This window comes from Neofelis nebulosa, chromosome 5 (genome assembly GCF_028018385.1).
Source record: "Neofelis nebulosa isolate mNeoNeb1 chromosome 5, mNeoNeb1.pri, whole genome shotgun sequence".
In the NCBI taxonomy this organism is placed as follows: domain Eukaryota; kingdom Metazoa; phylum Chordata; class Mammalia; order Carnivora; family Felidae; genus Neofelis; species Neofelis nebulosa.
The window spans coordinates 51,669,202-51,693,238 of record NC_080786.1 but is presented as its reverse complement, the minus strand read 5'-3'; the positions used below and the strand labels follow the sequence as shown (position 1 = coordinate 51,693,238).

The window sequence follows — 24,037 nt, the reverse complement described above, 5'->3', positions numbered from 1 at the left end:
GTCCCTTTCAAAATCGTTCTGGGGAACACATTCAGAATGAAATGTTGGGCAGACTTGCCTATTGCTTATATTCTTATATGAAATAAGTCACCCTCAGCTGTTACTCTTTGCACGTGGGTCTTCATTTTTAAGTTACACGAGATGATTCCACTTCATTGTAAACCATAGGGGAAGCCCGCTGGCCTGAAGTCAGGGGAACAGCGCTCCTGCAGTTACTTTGGAGCCTTCGGGAAGTCATTAAATAAATGATTGCTAAGGTCTCTACCATTGCAAGTGGTCCGTGATTTTATTAGGCCCAGAAGGGAGCTGATGAGAAAAATCAGATATTTAATTTGTGCCATTGCGCTTCTCTCTGTGGACTGTTAATTGAGTATGAAGTATAGTGGGACTTTATTATTTCAACTGTGGGGGGAGAGGGAAGATTGCCTGATCCCAAAGCCCTTCCTCTTTACCCTGCCTGGCAATGCTGGGGGGAGTTTCTCTTGTCAGTGTAGGAAAGAAACCTGGCCAAGAAGGCAAGCACTGGTTTCCATGTCCAGAAAAAAAGAGAAAACCAGGCAGTGGGTGTTTTCTGTGTTCCCTCTTTCCTTTCATTGCCCTTTTCTGTTTGCTTTCCATGGGAATCTGGGGGAAATGTGGCAAGGGTTGGGTGTCCACTTGTTTCCTTGTGGCATAGAATGACGGAGAAGGATACAGAAAGGAGAAAAATAAGTGTGAGGTTTAAGCAGCTTTTTAACATTCCTGTTAAATTCTAGAGAAACCTACACATTTTTGACAGGATCTTTCGGGGGAAAAGAAAATAAATAAGGGAAGAGCTCATTTGAAGATCACCAAGCCAGGATCTGTGACTCTGCACATTTCCAAACTGTCTTCCCCATCTCTGCTCAGCCGAGAGGTTACATTTTGAGCCCATGCCATTCTACTAACAGCAACATTGTTTCATTTGTTTCTTTTCCAGAGAGTGTCAAAGAAGACCTCAAATTCTGGAGAAAAATGACCTTTCAAGGACTACAAAGTATATATATCCTGCTGCATGTTTCTGTCTTACTAACCTGTGATAACTGAAACACGTGGTCCTGGGGCTGCCGAAGGTCAATTGCTTATCAAATTTCCCATCATGCATCAGCTGTTCAGACTGGTTTTAGGACAAAAAGATCTTTCTCGTGCCGGGGACCTCTTCTCTTTAGATGACTCTGAGATAGAAGACAGCCTGACAGAAGCTCTGGAACAAATTAAAATAATTAGCTCATCTTCCGTAAGTAAACTAGTTTTTAAACTAGACTCCCAAAAATGACTTATTCTAGGGCCAAAGGATTGTACGTATCCTGTGGGAAAGGAACTTTGCAGGGGAAAGAGGGAGGACCACTTAATACTGGTTCCCTTAATACTGATTCTGCTCTGTGGTTTAATTTGGCATCTGAGAAATAACACCAGAGCAGTCTTGACCTAGCGGGAGGCTAGGCTGCCTTTTGCCCATTCATGGAGATCAGAACTCTGGAAACTGCAGACCAGAGTGGAATTATCACAAAAGCTTATCTAAGGGCTGTTTCTCTATCCTTGAAATGACATGGAGAAGAGAGGGAGCAAATCCTGGGAAAAGCAGATCTGCCAAGCTGCCAACAGCATCAGTAAACAAAGCAGGGTGTGTGGAGGAGGCTGAATAATGAAAGAAGGCAGGATGACGCCTCCTGCCACATAGGTAACATAAGACAAGGACAAGGATCACTCTGTTGCCAGAAGTGACAGTTGCCCGGGGCTTGATAACACTGATTCTGTGTATTCCTAGAGAATCTCCATTAAAAAAAAAAAAAAATCTTACTTTTTTACTCCTTTTCCTAACCCCCACCCCCATTTAATTCAACTCACTCATCATTAGCCCCCAGTGTGATCAGACAAATTTATAATCTCCCTCAAGTCTCCCATTCCTTTGCTTCTCTTCAATGTCAAGATTATATATTCTGAAAGTGCTTCCCAAAGAGGATGGATGTGGAGTGCCCAGTGTGGTTTGATGTTGCCCTTCTTGGTTGTGCATGGGCCCTCCATGAGATCAGTCCCATTTCAAAGACCAAGTCTACCAAGCATCTCTTGTGTCAACAGCATTTGCTAATACTTGGTGCAGACAGCCCCCAGGCAGACAGGAAAGAGACAGGACTTGGGCCATAAAATACTGAATTACCAAATGCATACACATTTCAGAGATCACAGCTTCCTTCCACATTTTAATGTTTAAAAGGTGTACCAGCAACCAGTGCGGCTTCCTCCTCAAGACTGTCAGCGCGCTCACTTATTGGCCGCCAGGAACATACTAAATCCCCCCGGTGGCCAATGAAGTCATTGCCCACACACTCTTTTCTCAGCTAATGTCTTTGACAGCAATTATGTGTCCACATTTTTTTTTTTCAGAACATTAATCAACTTAGTCTGACTCAAAACACAAGTATTCCTGGTACATTTCCACTTTCTGGGCCATATTTGTGTGCTATTTCTAGCAGTCCCTTCCTTCACACTCCTGCAGAAATGAATTGGCTGAATATGCCACTGATTTTCATCTAATCTAATACAAATATATATATATATATATATTCCCCTGAAGCCTGTTTCCACTAGAGGTCACTAGTGTCAGTGATTTCTTTTGTTTCCTTCATCAGTTGCTTATTTTTAACAGATGTCAAATTCAGAATTTTAGAACTGGTGAGTTCTGTTATGTGTCGCCACCTTTACCCATTAAGGCAGGCAGGTCCCTTGTCATCAGGGTGTCATCTGTCCCCTCAGATCAGCATCCTACCAGGCAGATCTGGAGGGCCAGTCGTTCTCCTGTGTTCTTCACCTACTAACTGGTGTCACATCTCACTTCTTCCACTGCTCTATCTGTAACTGTGGCATGAGCAGATGGATGGCAGAATAAAAAGAATTAGTTTTTAGAAGGATTGTGCAGATCGATCCATTTTTTATGTCTGCTATTCAGTCCTAGTTATAAGCAAGTCTCAGTGTGGAATTCCTTCTCCCTTTCCATTCTTTTAAAAGCCAGTTCAAGGTTTATTATTCCTGAAATGACTTCTATGGTTCTAGTTCTTAGTGATTACTTCTCTCTAAAAATACATAGTTGCCCTTTTGCAGAGTATATAATTAATATACTCTGTTCTTATAGAAAATCATCTATTCATATAACCTCCTGTAGTGAAACTTCTACATCCAAGATCTATGTTTCCAGCCTTGGCATCTCCCCCTAAGCCTCAAGCCCGAACTAGTTGGTATCCATTATCTCAAATTCAATCTATCTAAATTAGAAGTTATCATCTTTCTTCCAGCTGTACTATCACTTTCTTAGATCTCCAGGTTTGCAACCTGGAGTCACTCTTGACCTTTTACTCTCACTCTCTCCTTCCCTGTTAGTTCTGTGGACACTCCTTGAGAAATGTCTCTTCCCTTTCTCCTTCTTCTCCTTTTCCTGAATTACCTTCTCCTTCTCCTTTTGCTATCACTCTGGCTCAGGGCTTCAAAACAATTGATCTTCTTGCCTTTGGTCTTACTGTTCTCTGGTTCAATGTACTAGAAGCTACCTAATTAAACTTCCTAAAGAAGATTTTATTGCATGTCTCCCATTGTTTGAAACCTTCCCATGATGCATCAATGCCCATGACATTCAATGGCCATTGCCAGTGATTAGTCCACTGAACCACTATGTCTACTCAGTGGCTCACTTCCCTGTTAGCTGCATCCCATCTTTCCCTTGTTATGACTTTCCTAATGACCCTGAATCTCAGTAATCAATTCTACTTCTCAACTCCTTTGTTTGTTTGTTTGTTTTTTGTCCCTAATTTTTTTAATTTTATTTTTTATTTTTTAAAATTTACATCCAAATTAGTTAGCATATAGTGAAGCAATGATTTAGGAGTAGATTCCTTAATGCCTCTTACCCATTTAGCCCATCCCCCCTCCCACAACCGCTCCAGCAACCCTAAGTTTGTTCTCCATATTTATGAGTCTCTTATGTTTCACTCATATGGGGACTTTAAGAGACAAAACAGTTGAACATAAGGGAAAGAGAGCAAAAATAATATATCAACTCCTTTTTAAAAACAAAGAACTTCCTTTTAAGTCATCTTTGCCAACTTCCTTCTAGCATAGAAATCCCTTCTCTATGATACCTGACAAATAGGTGACTTCTTCTACATTTGCAATGATGAGAACATAGTAAGTTTCTGATATTTCCCTTTGACAAATTTCCCTTTTCCATTGCATGAAGCCTTGATGGAGCCTTTAGTCAAAGTTTTCTACCTTGCCCTTGCCAGGAGAGCAGAGAGGAAAGGAGTGGAGACACTGACTCAAGCTTTCTCCATAGTTCTAGGAAAGAAGTCAGCAGAGGGTGATTTGTCATGACAATGGTGCTCCAAAGAGATAGTCCTTTGCTGTAGTTTTCCGCACTTTATCCATTACTTATGGTCATAACCATAAAACCTACAAAGAGATAACTATTCCACTGTCAGAATTTAAAATGTTTAGTGTGTTCCTCCTTTTGGCTAGATGAAATCTTGACAACTCAGGAAACAAGAGATATTGGTGAGGATGCGGAGAAAGGGGAACACTTCTGCACTGTTGGTGGGAATGCAAACTGGTGCAGCCACTCTGGAGAACAGTGTGGAGGTTCCTCAGAAAATTAAAAAGAGAACTACCCTACAACCCAGAAATTACACTACTAGGTATTTATCCAAAGGATACAAAAATGCTGATTCAAAGGGGGCACATGCACCCTAATGTTTATAGCAGCCCTTTGTATTTTCTATACATTGTTATTTGGTCTGTTCATTGCCCCAACAATCAAAAGAGTGTAACTCAGTTCCCGCGAGAACCTTAAATATAGAAAGATAGGTATAGGTATCAGGACTCACCTGTAGCTTCTCTTTTCTCAGCTAAACATCCTTAATGTCCTAGTGTCCTTAGGTATTTCCATGACAAAGAAGGAGCCTATGGCAGAGAAAAGTCATACAACCTCACATATCCAGCTTTAGGTCTGGAAACTCAAATTTGTCAGTACATGATAAATACTATCCAAATGCAAGACTCAGAGGTATAAATTAGAGTGTTGACTTATTGATTTACAATGCAAATTATAACCCATGTTAGTCGGAATTATTGTGTGCTCTATGCTGTCCTTACCAAGTGCATTTACCCAGTCTTTCTCTAGACAATGAATATCAGTATTGATTAGATTTCTTCCTCCTCTATTAGAATCACATTCCAGCCCTACCGCCCTATATTTATTTAACTCACCTGTAGTCACTCATGTACAGATAGTATGATGGTTAGTCCAGTAGCTGGTCAATCCCACTCATATAAGTGGATTTCCCCCCACTTAATTCTCAAAGGGCAATCTTGTTTCCAAATTCTTGAGGTGTCTCATTGTAGCTCCCAAGTACTGCCTACATTCTCAACATTCTGGCTTCTTTCCCTTGGCACCTTCCTAATTTACTTTTGTAATTTATCATTGCCCTGCACTTAAACCAACTGCTTAGAACAATTGCTGATACTAGTCAGATACTCTGTGTCTAAAATTTCTTTTCTATGGTAACGTCTCACAGTTGGCCACATTAATGTTATGGTATACCAAAACCCTGAGGCTTAATCAAGACTTATAATTAGGCAACTTGAAAAACATTGTAGGTGTATTGTGTCACATTTTTAAACCATTGCAACAATATTGTTGTCTTTAGGCCCTCATTCCAGGATATTCATACCTTCAAAAAATTATGATTCTGTCCAATATATTAGTTATTCCTATCTTTTTGGAATCTGAAAATTTGGCAAGCAAGTCTTCAATCCTTTTCCTAACATCACTCACAAAATAATTGAACCTTACTAGATTCCATTCTCCAGTCCATGCTCTCTTTTCCACTGGTTAGTCCAAAACACTGCTGGGCAATATTTTGTCCTTATGCTTTGCTTTGAAAATGCATCTTCTCAAAATTCTCGCCAGGTCCCCAAATGTATCTTTAAGTTTCGTCTTTTCATTTTGAGTCCTTTCTGGACTGCTTTCACCTAATAATCATTTCTTCTACTACCTTGGCTCTCCTCCCAGACTACTCATTGCTATCCACTCATCTTTTCCCACTCCCACCACCCTCATTCACCACGTTCCTTTTGCCTAATCCACCAACCCACCTTCTATCTCTCTTTAACTTTTTTTTTACACCAATAAAAAATGTTAGGCATGCACGAATTGCCCAATTTTAAGAATTAGATAAAATTGAAATCATCTGCATGTTTCTATTTCAAACCTTCCTTTTCTCCCAAAGTAACCAATATCCTAATTATGGTATTTATCCATGAATGTTTTTATTTCTTTGCTATACACGCATAACTCAAAAATTATTTATAGCATGATACTCTACGTTTCTAAACTTTATATAAATAGTATCATAAGGCTCAATATAATGTTCCTGAGGTTTATCTATGTTGGTACAGGTAGTCCCAGTTCATTTGGTTTTGGAGTGATAGAGTATTCCACTACATGATTATACCACAATTTGGTTATCCATTCTTCTTTTGATGGACATTTACTATTTAAACAGAGTTATAGCAAACATTCTTGTAATCAGTGTTTTTGCCAAATGTGCTAGTATTTCTAGTGAAGACAACTAGGAATGAAACAATTGGTTTTGGGGTTTTATAGACTTTCAGTTTTCTGATATACCACCAAATTGCTCTCCACCATGGTTGTACCAACCTGCACTCCCATCAGCCATGCTTGAGATTCCCAGTGGCTTTATATTCTCACCAAAGCTTGCGTTTATCAGATTGTTAACAGTTTTTGTCAATTTAAATGAACCATATCTGACTGTTATTTACATTTGTACTCCCCTAATTATTGGGAAGGTCAACAGATCATTTTTTGGCGTTTATTCGCTATATGTCATTTGGGTTTCAGTAAAGTATTTAGGATTTAGGGGGTTTTTTGTTGTTGTTGTTTCTTTCCATTTTTCTATTGAGGTTTTAAAGAAGTCTTTTCTTATTAATCTTAAGGACTTTTTGTATATTCTTGTACAAACCCTGTCACTTAAGCATGTTGCACATCTATTTCTAATGTAGCTTGCCTTATACCTTTTACTGTAATAGTCCTGACAGCTGGTAGGACAAATATCCCCAGACTTCTTTAAAATTGCTTTGTTTGTTTTTGTTCTTTAATAACTTTAAAGAATGATTCTGTCACTATCTTGATAGGAATTTTATTATGACTATAGATTTATTTGAAGAAAATTAACATCTTTATGTTACTGTCTTCTTATATGTAGGTATTATTTATCCATATTCTTAGATCTTCTTAAATATCTTGCCGTAAAGTTTTATGATTTTTTTTCTTAAAGATCTTAAGAGTTTTGTAAGTCTTTTTAAAAATTTATAAGTATTTTAGGTTTTTTGCTGAGATTATAAAAATTACATCCTTTTTTTTAAAAGTTTTTTTCTTAATGTTTTATTTTTATTTTTGAGACAGAGGGAGACAGAGTGTGAGTGGGGGAGGGGCAGAGAGAGAGAGGGAAACACAGAATCTGAACCAGGCTCCAGGCTCTGAGCTGTCAGCACAGACAGAGCCTGATGTGGGGCTCGAACCCATGAACCATGAGATCATGACCTGAGCCAAAGTCGGATGCCTAACTGACTGAGACACCCAGGCACCCCTAAAAATTACATCCTTTAAAAAATATTTTCCAACTATTTTCTTTCAGGTGATTATAAAACAAATGACACTTATTTTTGATCATATATCAGACTCAACTCTCTTTATTAATCTTAATATCTTGTCTAATTTTTTCCATTTATTCAACAAATACTTCTTAAGCACTTACTATATGCCAGACACAGTACCAGATGCTGGGGATACAAGAGTAGGCAAAATAGAAAAAGAAATCTCTGCCAGCATCCATTTTAATTGGGGGAGACAGAAAAATACACAAAATAAATAAGGAAAGTATGCATTGCATTAAAAGAGGATCCATAAGTGCTATGTAAAAAAACACAGAGCAGAGGTTGAGGACAGGGGATTAAAGGTATGAAATTAAAAAAAAATTTTTTTTAACGTTTATTTATTTTTGAGACAGAGAGAGACAGAGCATGAATGGGGGAGGGGCAGAGAGAGAGGGAGACACAGAATCGGAAGCAGGCTCCAGGCTCTGAGCCATCAGCCCAGAGCCCGACGCGGGGCTCGAACTCGCGGACCGCGAGATCGTGACCTGAGCTGAAGTCGGACGCCCAACCGACTGAGCCACCCAGGCGCCCCCTTTTTTTTTTTTCCTTTAATTTTTTTTTTAACGTTTATTTATTTTTGAGACAGAGACAGAGCATGAACGGGGGAGGGGCAGAGAGAGAGGAAGGTATGAAATTTTAAACAGGAAGACAAAGTGGCCATATTGAGAAGCTGGTGTGAAGCAAAATTTGAAGGAGATGAAGAAGCAATACTTGTGGAACCCTGCAAGAACTCACTTCAAGCAGAAGAAGCATAAGATACAAAGTTCTTGAGGTTGAGGGCAGCCTGAAGTTCCTGAGGAATATTAAGGAAGCCAGTGTGGTTGTAGCAGAGAAAGCAAGGCAGGAAGGTCATAGAACATCAGGTCAGAAGGGAAGTGGAGGCCAGATCATGCAGGGCCTTGGGCAGCTATTGGAGAGTTCTGACCAGAGAAGTAACATGATCTTATTTTCCTTTTCCTGCTTTGAGAAGAGTCTGTGGAAAAGCAAAGGTGGAATCAGGAAGGCCATTTAAAAGACTATTGCAAAAATCCGGATAAGAATTTCAGTAGTTAGGGCGCCTGGGTGGCTCAACCGGTTAAGTGTCCAACTTCGGCTCAGGTCATAATCTCACAGTTTGTGAGTTTGAGCCCCGAGTCAGGCTCTGTGCTGACAACCCAGAGCCTGGACCCTGCTTTGAATTCTGTGTCTCTTTCTCTGACCCTCTCCTGCTTGCGCTCTCTCAAAAATAAACATTAAAAAAATTTTTTAATTAAAAAATAAGCAGAGACTTTGGCCATGAGGGTGTAATGGAATGGTGAGAGCTATTCAGTCTCTGGGTATATTTTAAAGGTAGAACCAATAGGATTTGTTGATATAGGTGTGGCATGGAGGGAGAGAGAGAGCGGGACTAAAAATTTTCGGCCTGAAAAGCTACAATGATGAAGTTGAGAGGTAGGAAGGAATCAGGAGTTCTGCTATAAGCATGGGGGCTGAGCTGTCAGCTGTCTCAATGGAGATGTCACGGAGATAGTTGCATATGTGAGTCTGGAGTTGAGGAGACAAGTCTGGGCTGGACAGGATAATTTTGGAACTCATTAGCTTTGAGACTGAATGAAATCATTGAGAGAGTGAGTGTTCACAGAAAATAAGCCAAAGACTGAGCCCAGCCTCGAGGAGATGATGGAGGACCAGTGAAACCGACTGTGAGAAAGGGCCACTGAAGGAGGAAGAAAGAGCATGATGTCCTGAAAGCCAAGTGGAGAAATGATCAAGGACAGAGCGAGGTCAATGCTGCCAGTAGGTCAAGTGAGATGAGGACTGAGAATGACTGTTATTCAGGTCCATGAAGATCACAATGACAAAAGCAGCATCATTGGATACGTAGGGGTGAGAGCTGAGCCAAAGTTAGTTTAAGACAGAATGGGAAGAGATTTGAAGAAAAGCAGTGACGTCTCTGGGCATTTTCCTTTGAAGAAGAGTAGAGAAATGAGGTGGTAATTAGAAAGAATTAGGGAATCAAGAAAGAATTTTTTTAAGATGAGAGAAGCACATTCTTTAGAATTTGTTTATGCATACAATCAATATCTTAATACTTTTGTTTCTTCTTTTTCAATCCATATCCTTTCTATTGGATTTCTCTGTCTCCTTGTCCTGTCTAGTTCTCAAGAGCAATGTTGAGTAGAATGGAGTTAGCAGATACCCTTTTTTCATTCTTTAAAGGTAGTTTTCTGACTTAACAACATAATTATAATGTGTGTTCCAGGTTTTTGATTAGTACCCCTGATCAGATTAAGGAGGTTCCCTTTTATTCTCGTTTTTTTTTTTAATGTTTATTTAGTTTTGAAAGATAGAGAGAGAGAGAGAGAGAGAGAGAGAGAGACAGAGCTTGAGCAGGGGAGGGGCAGAGAGAGGGAGACACAGAATCCAAAGCAGGCTCCAGGCTCTGAGCTGTCAGCACAGAGCATGATGTGAAGCTCAAACTCAGGAACTGCAAGATCATGACCTGAACCAAAGTTGGACGCTTAACTGACCGAGCCACCCAGGCACCCCTGTTGTTGTTTTTCTAAAAATTGTTAAATTTTATCAACTTCTTTTTCTGCTCTTTTGAGATAGTCATATTTTCCCTTTTTCCCTATTTTCCTTGTTAATGTGGTGAATCATAATAATAGATTTTTAAAATATAAAACCATTATAACATTCTGGGATAAAGTGAAATTTGACATTAATTTTAATACATTTCCTGATTTGGTTAATATTTTTAAAGGAGCTTTGGAACCGTGAGATTGGCCTATAATTGTCCTATCTTCCACTGTTTTTACCTGGCTTTAGTAGCAAGTTTTATGTACTGGGGTCATAAAACAAGCAGGGAAAAGTTTCCATGTTTCTGTTATCTATAAGACTTTCATAGAAAGCTATAAAACCCTCTGGGCACCGGGAGGGTTTGTGTGCGTGTGTGCGTGTGTGTGTGTGTGGCGGGAGTGGGGGTGTTGGTAGATTTTTAAATTACTGATTTCATTTTCTTTGAAGAAAATCAGGGGAGTTTTCCTTCAGTCACTTTTGATAAAATATATTTTCTAGGAAATTATACATTTTATCTGAGTTTTCAAATTTATTGGTATAAAACTTTTTAATTCGTACTTTTATGTTCTGCTGTATCTGTATTTAAGTGCTCTTTTTCACTGATTCTTTCATCGGTATTTTCAGAGATTTGTCTTTTTAAAGTTTTTGGTTTATTAATCATCTGTATAGGGTGTTTTTATTCTATCTCATTAATTCCTTTTTAAATCTTCTCTGTTTTCCTCTTTGTTCCTCTTTATTTGGTTGTATTGTATGCTTTTTCTAATCCCCTCAGTTGTACAATTAGCTTTTTTTTTTTTTACTTTCTAATATAAGCATTTAAGACCCTAAATTTCTTGCTAAGTACCACTTAGTGTCATCCCATAAGTTTTTGAGATACAGTATTTTCATTATGAATTCTTAAATACTCTCTTATTTTTATTGTGATTTCCTCTTTGACTCATAAGTGACTTACAATTTGTGCTTTAATTTCCCAAATAATTTTTGGAAACTTTTTGTTGTTAAGTTAAAATCTAGCTGCATTGTAGTTGGAGAACATGAATGGCATGATACAAATTGCTTAGGAGTGGTTGAGATTTGCTTTGTAGCACAGTTTATGGCTAACCTGTTTAATGAATAACAGCTAATACTTATGTAGCACTTAACTATATTCTAGGAATTGTTCTAAGAGCTTATCACATGTTAATATATTTAGTTCTTTCAGTAAACTTTTGAGATAAGTGTACTAATATTATCTGCATTTTATAGATAAGGAGACTGGAGCACAGAGAGGTTAATAATTGAACTTGTTCAAGGTTATATAGCTAGTGAATAATAGAGACAAAAATCAAGTTCGGAGATTTTGGATTCAGGGACTACTCTTAACTACCACACTATGCTGCCTCTTTAGATGTTTCATTTGTGCCCCAGAGGAATGTGTATTCTTGAATTAGTGAGTATGAGATATTAAGTAAGTTGGTTAAAGAACTCCTTTTGATTATATCGTTCAAGTTTTCTATATTATCAATAAATTTGTGTCTGCTTGGACAGTCAATTACTAAGAGAGGTGTTTTAAAATTTCCCACTATAATTTTGGTTTTTTTTTTTTTTTTAATGTTTATTTATTTTTGAGACAGAGAGAGACAGAGTATGAACGGGGGAGGGTCAGAGAGAGAGGGAGACACAGAATCTGAAACAGGCTCCAGGCTCTGAGCTGTCAGCACAGAGCCCGATGCGGGGCTCAAACTCACGGACCGTGAGATCATGACCTGAGCTGAAGTCGGACGCTTAACCGACTGAGCCACCCAGGCGCCCCTCCCACTATAATTTTGGATTTGCCAATTTCTCCTTGTAATTTTGTCAAGATTGCTTTATAAATGTGGGAGATTTTCTAAAATTGAAGTATAATTAACATACAATGTTATATTAGGTTCGGTGTACAACATATAGATTCAACAATCCTATACATTACTCAGTGGTCCCCACAATAAGTGGAGTCGCCCTCTGATACCACACATGTAGTTATTACAATATTATTAACTGTGTCCCCTATGTTTCACTTTTAATCTCCATGACATTAATTTTATAACTGGAAGTTTGTACCTCTTAATTCCCTTTATTTTACCCATCCTCCCATCCAGCTCCTCTCTGGCAACCACCATTTAGTTCTCAGTATTTAAGAGTCTGTTTGTTTGTTATTTGTTTAGTTTTTTTAGATTCTACATGTAAGTGAAATCATATGTTTGTTACTCGTCTTTGTCCGGATTATTTCACTTAGGATTATAGTCTCTAGGTCCATCCATGTTGTTGCAAATGGCAAGATATCATTTTTTTTATGGCTGAATAATACTCTATTGTATATACATACCACATCTTCTTTTTTATTATTATGTACAAGTTTAGAATCATTATTTACTCCTGGAGAACTTTTCCTCTTACCATTGTATATTGTACAACTTTATTCAGATAAGTTTTGCCTATTTTCTTTGGAGTAGTTGCCTATTTTCCCTTTTCCTGTCTTTTTACTTTTTATCTTCCCATGTCCTTATGACTGAAATATAATTTGTAAACATCCTATAGATGTGTTAAATATTACAAATTGAAAATCTGTCTTTTATTGATACATTTAATCAATTTGTATTTATCGTGATAAATTACATATTTGGCTATATTTCTCCATTTTTATTTTGAGTTATATTTGCTGATTTTCTAAATTTTTATCTTCTTTTCTGCACTTTTCAAAAAAAAATTTTTGTTTATTTATTCATTTCAAGAGAGACAGAGAGAGTAAGCGGGGGAGGGGCAGAGAGAGAGGGAGAGAGAAAGAATCTCAAACAGGCTCTGCACTATCAGCACAGAGCCCCATGCGGGACTCTACTCACGAAACGTAAGACCATGACCTGAGCTGAAACTGAGTGGGGCACTTAACTGACTGAGCTACCCAGGCACCCCACAGTTTTTTTTAATTGAATGCATTTTTAACCTTTCATTTTCCACCTCTATTGACTCCGTTGGTTTGAAAGTTACATATTCTATGTCAGTTCTTTTAGTAGGTACCTTTAAAATTTTAGCAAACATATTTGCCATGTTTTATCAATTCTAAGACATTTTTCACACACTTATAACTCTGAAGCAAGAATATATTTTATAATTGATTACAATCTTACAATCACCGTTGGCCAGGTATTAGGCATAATAAAGTTGCCATGGCCTACTTGTGCATAAATTTGTCGTAGCTTTCATACTGTTAACATTCCAACTGAATTAGGTACATTATTGTTACTAGCAATCAATGTTGGGTTAAATGTCTGCTTAAAATGTTTCCAAACTTTCTAGATTATAATGTGGTAACAAACACTTACTGGGTATTTGGGAAGGCATGGAAGAGAGCACTAGGGTATGCATTTTATATTAGTGAACAAAATATTCATCAAAATATTCGTGCAGGAATGATAGGAATTCCACATTTTCTTACAAAATAATAACTGAGAGCTTTATGGAAACTAAAAAAGAATATACTCTTGTTACTGAGATATTGGTAAAATATTGTCTATTAAACTACAACAAGTAATGCAGCTAAAAGCAGGAAACAGGCAATTCTCCTGGAAGAGTTGAAAGAAACTTCAAAGAAATAAGAGGTTAGTAGCATCAATTTATGTCTTGCCTAGAATTCTCTTTAAGACATGATACAACTCACAATTTAATTGTTAGTCTTTTCTCTTCCTTCATAATGGAAGATCTTATCACTGATACCACCTTACATTTGATGGATTACAATGATATCTGAAGTTATTCAATAGCTCTCTTTTCCTATTACCATAAGAACCTTGAAATACTTTCATGCCCCTCTTATATAATAGCGTTAAGCAGCACTTTTCATTTTACCTTGTTTAATACCCTTGAAACTTATTCTCTAAAATTACTGATTAAAAAAGAAATCAGCCAATGTTTGGTTCAAGAACCTATTTCCCCATTTTTTCTTATCATTCCTTTTATTCCCCATTGTCTTCCTCCCTTTTTTTTCTTCCAAATCCAAGTTTCCACTTTCGAAAGCATCATAGTAAGAGTCCCTTCAGCCAGGATCTATTAGTGATAAACTGTCTAAATGTTTGTCTTTTCCGAAAAAGTCCTTGTTTTGCCCTTTACTTTGAATGGTGATTACCTGGGTGTGGATTTCTAGCTGGGCAGTCTTTTTATTTCTCAGTAACTCCTACTATTGCTGTTGGTTTGTCATTTTTTATACCTACTCTACTTTTTCCATGCTGTAATATTTTCTCCGTGTCTTTGGTGTTCTATGGTTTCACACTATTATGTGTCCGGATGTGATTTTACTTGTATATCCCTACTTAATCCTCGTTGTGTTTTGTGAGTTTGAAGTTTATGCTTTTTGTCACTTTTGGAAATTTTAAAAATATTATATCAAATATTTTCTTTTCCAACTAACTTTTCCTTCTGGAAATGCTATTTATTCATTCATTTATGCATTCCGCAAGTATTTTTTGAGTACCTACTATCTTCTAGGCATTGGGGATATAATAAACAAAGCAGACAAAAATAACTGCCCTCACATTCTTCATATTCTCTTGTTTCATTCTCCATACCTTCTGATCTTTTGTAGTTTCCATCTCTGTATGATCCATCATGTTTTCCTTTTCTCAACTCTATATTCCCATCCACTGAGTCTTTTTTCCAGCTGTATCTTATCCACTATTTCATTCATTTGTTGAGTTTTTCATTTCTAGAAGTCTCATTTGTTTCTTTTTAACATCTTTCTGTTCCTTTTTAAAGAGATGTCATCTTTGTTCATAACGAGAGTTTTCCTTGATACAATGAGTCCTTTTGCACGTCTAATTGCATAATTTGAGATCAATAATTCCATTATCTGGTTTTTGACTATCCAGTATGCCCCAAGTTTTATATGTGGATATGTGCTCATATTGGCTTACTTCCTTGAATGTTTTCTGAGTTTGGATTTTCAAATTCAGTTTAAGTAGAATTTTACTTGTGTGACTACTGGATGGCTTTGTGGAGTGTTTTCCCCCTCAAAGTAGTTTTATGTTTGCTTCTTCTGGGAACCCCAGTGAGGTTATGAGCTCTGGGATCATTGCTGGTGCTGTTGGTGTTGTTATTGTCTTCACCTTGGAGGTTCTCAGAATGATAGAATAAATGAGGTGTGTATATATGGGTGCTCTTAAAACTAGAAAGAATGATTATTAGTATGGATGCCATGTAGAATGTAACAATAAGAGATGGGTAAGTATGTGGTCTTTTTGTGCTGTACATTGTTTAATAGTTGTGAAATGAATATATAAAAAATTATAACACACAAGGAAATATTTGTAACTCACTGTGTGTTATAACATCTCTCTGTACTTATTACATGCCAGACACTGTTGTAAATCCTTTCCCTACATTAACTAATTTAAACTGCACACTACTACTAGGAGATAGATACTAATAATATCCCAGTTTTAAGGATTAGACAACTGAGGGACAGAGAGATAAGTGATTGCCCAAGATTGCAGCTGATTAGAACAGAATATAGCTTTGAGCACAGGCAGTTTGACTCTAGAATCCATGCTTTTAACTGCTATGCTATGCTGTTTCTGAAGGAAGGGACGGAGAAATGATCCTCAAGATGTCTTCCTTCTTCTCTTTCAACTTCCACTCCTATGCTATTCCCACCGTTGAGTACTTTATTTCATTTATTTCATTCCCTTTTGCCACTGGGCCATTCCCTGAAGACTGTTTATAGCATCAAGAAGTGTGACTAAATGGTTTAGGAGTGTTGACATGGAGTTGTGGTGTCTGTGGCTGAGTGAGAATGACCCATCCTGGAAACTAGGCTTGAAACAGCACAATGTGTGGATTTTTCATTGTCCTACCCTTATAATTGGACCTCCCCACCACTTTAGGGTAAATTACTTTAAAATTAACAATGACCAGGTTACTGTGAGACTGAACCTCTAAACCCAGTTTGATGGGTTTGATATAAATAGATCTGGTTCTTAGAAGTTACTCATTTTAATGTGCACAGGTACTGACCCAATGTTGAGCTCAAACATAAACACATATGTACGTACACACATACATTTCATAAGAACAGGGTGTTTCCTGGAATGTGAGTCAGGAAAACCCTAATTGCAAAGCTGATTTCATGCCAAGAATCTTTAAACTATTCAATGATACCATTAAAAGAATTTGTTTAAATTTCTTTTGTCTTTTTGAATATTTGTTGAATGGAGCAGTTAACAGCTTTCCAGATTTTCACCTCTTTTTGGAGGAACTCTCCTTTTTGGAGAATGTTTTGCTTCATGCCATATGTAGGAATGTGTAAAAAAAAATTCAAGCTAAAAAATCTTTTCTTTTTCATAAAGTGTTATAGGAAATTCTTAGGTACAGGAGATTCACAGTAATATCAAAGTTCATAACTGATGCACCTATGCCTAATATATGAATATATTCAATGAAATTATGACCAGTGGGCAGTGATTTATCCTTATGGACATCTGCTTAACTTTTCTAGTTAGAAATCTTAGAATCAGAATATATGCCTTTTGTTAAACAATCTTGCTGACACAGTAGTCTCTCCTGTATACTCCAGCTTCATTCCAAAGCACTCCTTTCAGAATTCTGCAACAACTCAGTACTCTTTAAAGCAGGAAAATGGAATCTTGGTGTTCACGAACCAGGGCACACATGTTTCTCATGTACTTTTATTGAGTTGCAACTTCTGCTTTTATTGGCTTATTTCATCCAAATGGAAATCTCTCTTCTATTTATTGTTAAACTATTGTTTACCCATGGTTTGCTATGTTTCCCAGTGCCATCTATAAACACCCTGTTGCAATTGGGTTCCCAGAAAAACAGGTTCCAAAATGGCTGTTCCAAGGGAGGAACAAACGCCTGGGTGAGGCCATTCCCTTGGACAAAGAAGTTTATGCAGGCAGGTTTTACTCTGAACTGGAAGCTGAGAACATGAGTGCCTTTGTCCCAAATAGGTATATGGGCAGTGTACTATAGTATCAACCCAGTCTACCCTTCTCACCATTCAGATCCATTTGCTTTGTATAATAATTTCATCCCGTATGGAAACAGCTTCTCTGAGATACTTTTCCTGAAAAAATTTACAAGAAGGTTAGTGAGAGGATCTGTCTACCACCCCAGTTGCTATCAAGGCTGCAGTTGGTACTGATCATCTCTGTGGTGGGCTGAATAATGGCCCCCAAAAGATGTCTGCCTGTGAATTTTATCTTACATAGAAAAAGGGATTTTTCAGATATAATATAAAGATCTTGAGATGGGGAGATTATGCGGTATTATCTGGGTGGGCCCAATATAATTACAAGGGAGTGAGAAGGTCAAAGGCCTTCTTTGAAGAAGGAGGTGGCCTGATGGAAGCAGAGGTTGGAGTGATACACTTTGAAGATGGAGGGTCATGGAATGACGGAGGGTCCTCATGGAGGACATGAGTCAAGGAATACAGAGAACCTCTAGAATCTATGCAGAAATGATGCAGAAATGGATTCTCTTCTCACAGCCTGCAGAGAAACCAGCTTTGCTGACACATTGACTTTTGCCCAGTGAGACTAATTTTCAGCTTTTGACCTCTGGAACTGTAGGCAAATACAGCTATCAACACAAATTCTTGAGCCACTAGGTATGTGATGATAAGTTATAGCAGCAACAAGAAAGCTAATACAGTTTCCCTCCTCTACCACCTATTCTATTCCCTATGCCTTCAGCTAGCACCTCTGCTGATTTAAGTTGCTTTCTAGTTGGGTGACTCCTATGCTTTTTCCTGAGGGATCTGCATCCCTGGTCTCCATCCCTGTCTCAAAGTGTGATGACCCCCATGTCCATTTACCACCAAAATTAGGCAGGGGAGTACCTCGAGATGCCCCCATTACACAACAGCAGCCCCACCTCCTCCTAATGATATGGTCAATTACCCTTATCAGGGTGGTCACTCTTTTCTTCTTTTGCTGATCTCTTGACCCAAGAGCTTGAAGTGACTGAGTTCTCAGGCTCATGTATTCTACCCATAGGGAATTCAACACCATGTAATAGTCATTGTTTTAGTATGTATGTTGCCTCTTAGAAGATAGTTCCTCAACCTCATAAGATATTAGGCTAAGTTGTTCCTTTGAAGACCTGTTCCATTGATCTATTAGTCCAGGAGTTTCAGGGCAGGGGAAAGAAAGGTTATCATATGTGATGGGACTAATGAATCCATGATCAGGTGCCCATTGTTCTATCTCCTTTGCTATAAAGTGATTCTCTAGCCTGATGCAAAGTTAAGTAGGTTCTTGTTTCAACACACCAAATACTCTGTGAGCCTTCAAATAGAGGTTCAGGCTTAGGCCCTATGGGCAGGAAAGTCAAACTCAAACCTGGATTACGTGTAAATTCCACTCAATATAACATGTTCTTTCCGAGGTGGAAAATGACTTATGTAAATAACTTGCACCAAATGATTGATTGGTGTCCTTGAGGGATGGTGCCATTCTGGGGCTCAGCATTAATCTCCGTTGCTAACAAATTCCATATTTAGGTAATGGCAATAACAAGAGCACGTTGGTGAATGGGAGTTGATGCTGTTGGGTAATGCATAGCTTTTATTCTTGGCACCAAGATTATTCCATTTGTTCACCTATTGGATCACACTGGGGTGGCCATGACAAAGGCTTGGCTGATGTCATTTGGAATATAGACTTCCTTGCATCTATGGCATTGGTTCCCTGTTCTATCTACCCTTATGTATATATTCTCTTTATTACATAAAATACTCTTTATTACCTATGATGCTGCTTGATATTTGAAGATAACGCCGTTAAAAGTAACTGCTACTTACAAGGGCAATTGTGACCAAAAATAGTGATTTTAGCCCAAGAGTATTCTCTGTTATTTTTCACCCTGAGAATGATTTTGGCTTTCCATGCAGCCACAGAGATTTTTGGAAAAGCTAGAATCATTTTTTGCTCATTTACATCCTGTGTTTTCTCTGTGACTTGGCTTCATAAGAACGTGTTTACTGCATAGCAGCATTCTGTTCTGGCATAAGTAATTATTCTGTTGCATTAAAATAAAGAATACAGTCACCAACAAAGGAGGAATGTAGAAAATATACTAAAACAGTCCACCAACCAAGTGGTGTTCATTCTAGGAATGTGGGGATGGATTAATATATGGACGTTTCATACTATATGTTAACATAACACATACATAAGTTGACTAAGAAAAAGTGCTTATTTATCTCCATAGATGCTTATAAGACAGTTAAAAAAATTAAAACAAATGCATAAACTTTGAAAATAGGAAGAAAGTGATACATCCTATATGCTTTTAAAATATTTACAGTATTTTCTTGCTTTTGACCATAACATTTTAAATCAAAAATCATGACCTAAAACCACAAACTAAACATGCATTCTTGCTTTTATTACTTTTGTGTGAAATAGCTTAGGAACTACTAGTCAACACAATAAGCTATGGAATATACAAAAGGTATAGATCCAATACAGAGATGTTTCTGGAGAACCCAAGAGAATGATCTGAAAAAAAGTATCATAATTAAGATGAATTGAGCTAAACAGCTACGTACAAAATAAATACAAAAAAAAAGTGTAGGTTGACTTATTCAGCAATAACTAATTAAAAGTTCTGAGGATGAAATAATATAGATTTTGTTAACAGCCACAACAGAGACATAAAATACACTAGGACATATCTTTAAAATTTTGTGGAGTTTGTATGGAGGAAATGGCAAAATTAATATTGTAAAAGAATTAAAAAATCGTACAAACAGAAAAGACAACTCTGAAATAGAAACTGATGTATATAAAACAATTACTAGGAATAGAATTATTCAATACATGGTGATGGGAACATTAAATTAGCTATTTATTGTAAAATGTACATCTTCTATAAATAGATTTAAGAGCTAACTGATTGGTTAGCAAATTAATTTCTAAAACCCCAAATGTTAAATGGTTTAAGTTTTATTTTATTTTTATTTTTTTAAGTTTATTTATTTTGAGGGAGAGAGAGAGAGAGACAGAGAGAGAGACAGAGAGAGAGAACAAGTGGGGAAGGGGCAGAGAGAGAGAATCCCAAGCAGGCTCCACACCACCATCCAGAACCTGATGCAGGGCTTGAACTCACGAACAGTGAGATGGTGACCTGAGCCAAAGTTGGACGCTTAACTGAGCCACCAAGGCACCCCAAGTTTTTGTTTTTTAATCTAGAAAAAATTCAGGAGAATTTTTATTAAACCTTTGAGTAAGGAAAGTTTGAAGTTAAAAAACAGAGCCATTAAAGGAATAACAAGTAAGAAAGGAGTAAGTGTGGGTGGATATTTTCATGTGCCTGGAGTGCCTTTGCCAAACACAGGAGACCCTGTGAGCGTTGTTTTCCCCAGGGCAGGAAACCAGGGTGAGAGGGAGATTAACTTTTCACTGTAAACCTTCCTTTATACCTTTTGTTTTTTTGAACTAGGCCCATGTATTACTTTTAGAAAAGAAAAGGGAAAAAAAACCCTCAAATTTCCAATTTAGAAAAGGAAAAACATTGAAATCCCAGAAGTTTGACAGTTTTGTCCACTTAAAAAACTTACCATGTCAATAGATAGGAGCAAAGAAATTAAAAATAATGAAAAACAGAGACGTATTCACAACCTATATGTCAAATGTTGACTTAATATCCTTGGTAGAAAAAGATCTCAAAGGAGGATCACCAAACTGAAGTCATCTAAGGAAAAACTGACATAGGATACAATGGGCAATTCCCAAAGGAATATATACAAATGACCAATAAACATGTGAAAATACTCAACCTCACCTCTAATCAAGGAAATTCCAAGTAGACAGCAGTGAGATAACTGTTTTCCACTGATCAAATTAGCAAAGATTAAAGATACCCTGTTCTGGCAAAGGCGTGATGGAGAAAGCATGCTTTCACCTAGCTGATGGGAATATACACCATAAGACCCTCTCGGAAAATAGTTTGGCAGTATGTATCATGAGCCCTAGACATTCTCCTGTGTTTTATGTCAGAAATTCCACTTCTGGAGGATCTAGGCCATAAATAATCTAAGTATGGAGAGGGCTTCACGCATAAGATGTTTGCTGCGGCTTTAGATACAATAGCAAAACCAGATTGTTCCAGCTGCAGCTTGCAGTGGACAGAAAAGCCCCATCACTTCCCATCTCTAACAGCTCACGAGGGTGTAAGGATCAAATTGCTTCACTGCTCGATTATGTTTTCATTTTTGTCAGTCCACCAGCCAGTGGCAGACCAATTTTCCAAATTAAAGTGATGGGCCTATTTTTCACATTTAGATGTTTTGGAGGGTCATATTACCTCTCAATAAAGATGATTAGATATTTGAGGGAGAATTAAATAGTTGAATGAAGGGAAATTTTTTCGGGGAAAGCTAACATGAATTTGGTAGTTATTTGAACCAAAGATGGAGAGCTGAATTGATGTGTTCTGCTGTGTAGAGAAAGAGAAATAAAGTTTATGTGGGGAAATTGGAGGGTGATTTGAAACATTTCACAAAAATTACTGAAATGTCAGAGTAAAAATGTCAACCCTGACCTGTAACGGGCCTAGGAACTGAAACAGCCTGGGGTGCCTGGGTGGCTCAGTTGGTTAAGCGACAGACTCTTGGTTTTGTCTCAGGTCATGATTTCACCATTTTGTGAGTTTGACCCCCATGTTGGGCTCTGCGCTGAGCCGTGAAGCCTGCTTGGGATTCTCTCTGCCTCCCTCTGCCCCTCCCCCACTCACACTGTCTCTGTTTCTCTCAAAAATAAACATTAAAGGGGCGCCTGGGTGGCGCAGTCGGTTAAGCGTCCGACTTCAGCCAGGTCACGATCTTGCGGTCTGTGAGTTCGAGCCCCGCGTCGGGCTCTGGGCTGATGGCTCGGAGCCTGGAGCCTGTTTCCAATTCTGTGTCTCCCTCTCTCTCTGCCCCTCCCCCGTTCATGCTCTGTCTCTCTCTGTCCCAAAAATAAAATAAAAAACGTTGAAAAAAAAATTAAAAAAAAAAATAAACAAAAAAAAAAAAAAGGAAAGAAAAGAAAGAAACTGAGACAGGCTGAAGATTAAACCCGCTTGGCAAGTGAATAATCAAGCTGCTTTGAACTCTCCCTGCTCCCTGGCTATGTATCTGTGAGAGCAGGAACCTGCTCCATTTTAGCTCATTTGCCTATCACCTCCTCCACAAGATTCTCATCCCCAAGGAAGAAGGCCCTCCTTGTATTGGAGCTTTACAACCTCACCCCTTAGCACACAGTATGGCACACCCACTTGCTAAATGAGTAAGTTGGCATTTTATCGGTCCTTTGAAAGATAACTTTCCAGAGCGTTATTTAATATGAAGGTTTTCTTTCAACTAGGATTACCAAACCAATAACAATGACCAGGCAGTGGTTGAAATCTGTATCACGCGAATCACAACAGCCATCAGAGAGACAGAGTCCATTGAAAAGCATGCCAAGGCCCTTGTGGGGCTCTGGGACTCCTGCTTGGAACACAACCTGAGACCCTCTGGGAAAGACGAAGACACTCCGCATGCAAAAATTGCTTCTGATATCATGAGTTGCATTTTACAGGTATGTCAGTGCTAAACATCACGCTATTTGATACTGGCTTTGCAACGGAGGTGAACACATGGTGTCTCTGAACCAAGAGCTAATGTTTCCCTAGCCTTTAGATACCGTAAAAAGATACCACAAGCCATTATTGCTGAGCCCAACAAGGTTCTAGACAGCTTCTACGGTCTCAAGACACACTGTGGGGAATTCAAAGTAATACCACAGCAAGCTCCAATCTATTTAGATAGATAAGACATGTGCATATAAAAACCTAACATTAGTATATGCCAAGATTTAAATAACCAGTTCTGGAAAATTCAGGGAAAAAAAAGACTTCTTTCATCTAAGAACAGAGAGGGGGTGGAGTCTGAACTTGGGGCAATGAGCTTGGAATATGTGGAGAGAAGTGACTAAATCATTTTTAAGTGTGCTTCTACATGTGTTGTGAATTTTCCACGATAATAATGTTTGCCTATTCTAACTGCGCCTGGCTGGCTCAGTAGGTAGAGCATGTGACTCTTGATCTCAGGGCCATGAGTTCAAGGCCCATGTTGGCTATGGAGCCTACTTAAAAAACATTCCTTCCTCTGGTGAAAATATGAATTTATAATTTTGGCTTAAGCACAGAACAATTATGTAAGATTGAAATAGTAGGGAAGTCATTTAACTTCCTAAGCCACAGTTTCCTACCTATAAAATGCAGATGAAATTGACATTGTCTATGACAAATTTTACCAACCAGTAAATGTTGGTGATGTTGATAGGTATTTCTTGAAAGAGAATTCTGTGGCCAAATAAGTTTGGAAACACTGAATTCAATTTTTCCCTTTTGGGCTGTCATAATGTTTCATAGCATATTAAAGGCTCTGAAAAGTCCCGCAATTAAGAAAGCTGGTTAATTTTGTTCAGTACAGTGTTCTTCAATCTGAATTGCTTACGAACTTCTTTTCCCCTCCCTACCCTCAATACGACATCTATGAATATCTTTCAGAACTATGGTTTCTGAGCATAGTTCAGGAAATTCTGGTTATGTGGAAGTGTTTAGCACTGTGTGTAGCAGGTAATATTAGCTTCCTTTCTTCTTCTCATCCCCCCCCTCCTCCTTCTCCTACTCCTCCCTCTTCCCTCCCTCCTCCTCTTCACAGTTGTCTGTACTTAACTGG

At 38.1% G+C, this 24,037-nt stretch overlaps 1 protein-coding gene and 2 long non-coding RNA genes across 12 annotated transcripts in view; 1 reads left to right on the top strand and 2 right to left on the bottom strand.

The window, feature by feature from the left end:
- The window catches only part of LOC131512078 (uncharacterized), a 28,338-nt gene extending 27,202 nt beyond the window's left edge, over positions 1-1,136 (bottom strand). Inside the window, exon 1 of the long non-coding RNA XR_009261922.1 lies at positions 1,053-1,136. This is a non-coding gene — a long non-coding RNA (uncharacterized LOC131512078). The remainder of the gene's footprint in view (positions 1-1,052) is intronic.
- Positions 1-24,037, top strand: part of VEPH1 (ventricular zone expressed PH domain containing 1) — a 257,721-nt gene that overhangs the window by 7,135 nt on the left and 226,549 nt on the right. For 9 of the 10 annotated variants that reach the window (XR_009261920.1, XM_058730317.1, XM_058730315.1 and 6 more), the window contains exons 2-3: positions 959-1,255; positions 22,677-22,892. Coding sequence is in view for 9 of the 10 variants with exons in the window: in XM_058730317.1 (XP_058586300.1) it covers positions 1,118-1,255; positions 22,677-22,892 (354 nt within the window). In the remaining variant the exon portion in view is untranslated. The remainder of the gene's footprint in view (positions 1-958; positions 1,256-22,676; positions 22,893-24,037) is intronic. The other variant, XM_058730318.1, reaches the window with a different exon arrangement.
- Positions 1,136-17,397, bottom strand: LOC131512077 (uncharacterized). Its single transcript, XR_009261921.1, has 3 exons — positions 17,324-17,397; positions 4,890-4,965; positions 1,136-1,222 (listed from the first exon to the last, which is right to left on the bottom strand). It is a non-coding gene; the product is annotated as an uncharacterized LOC131512077 (long non-coding RNA).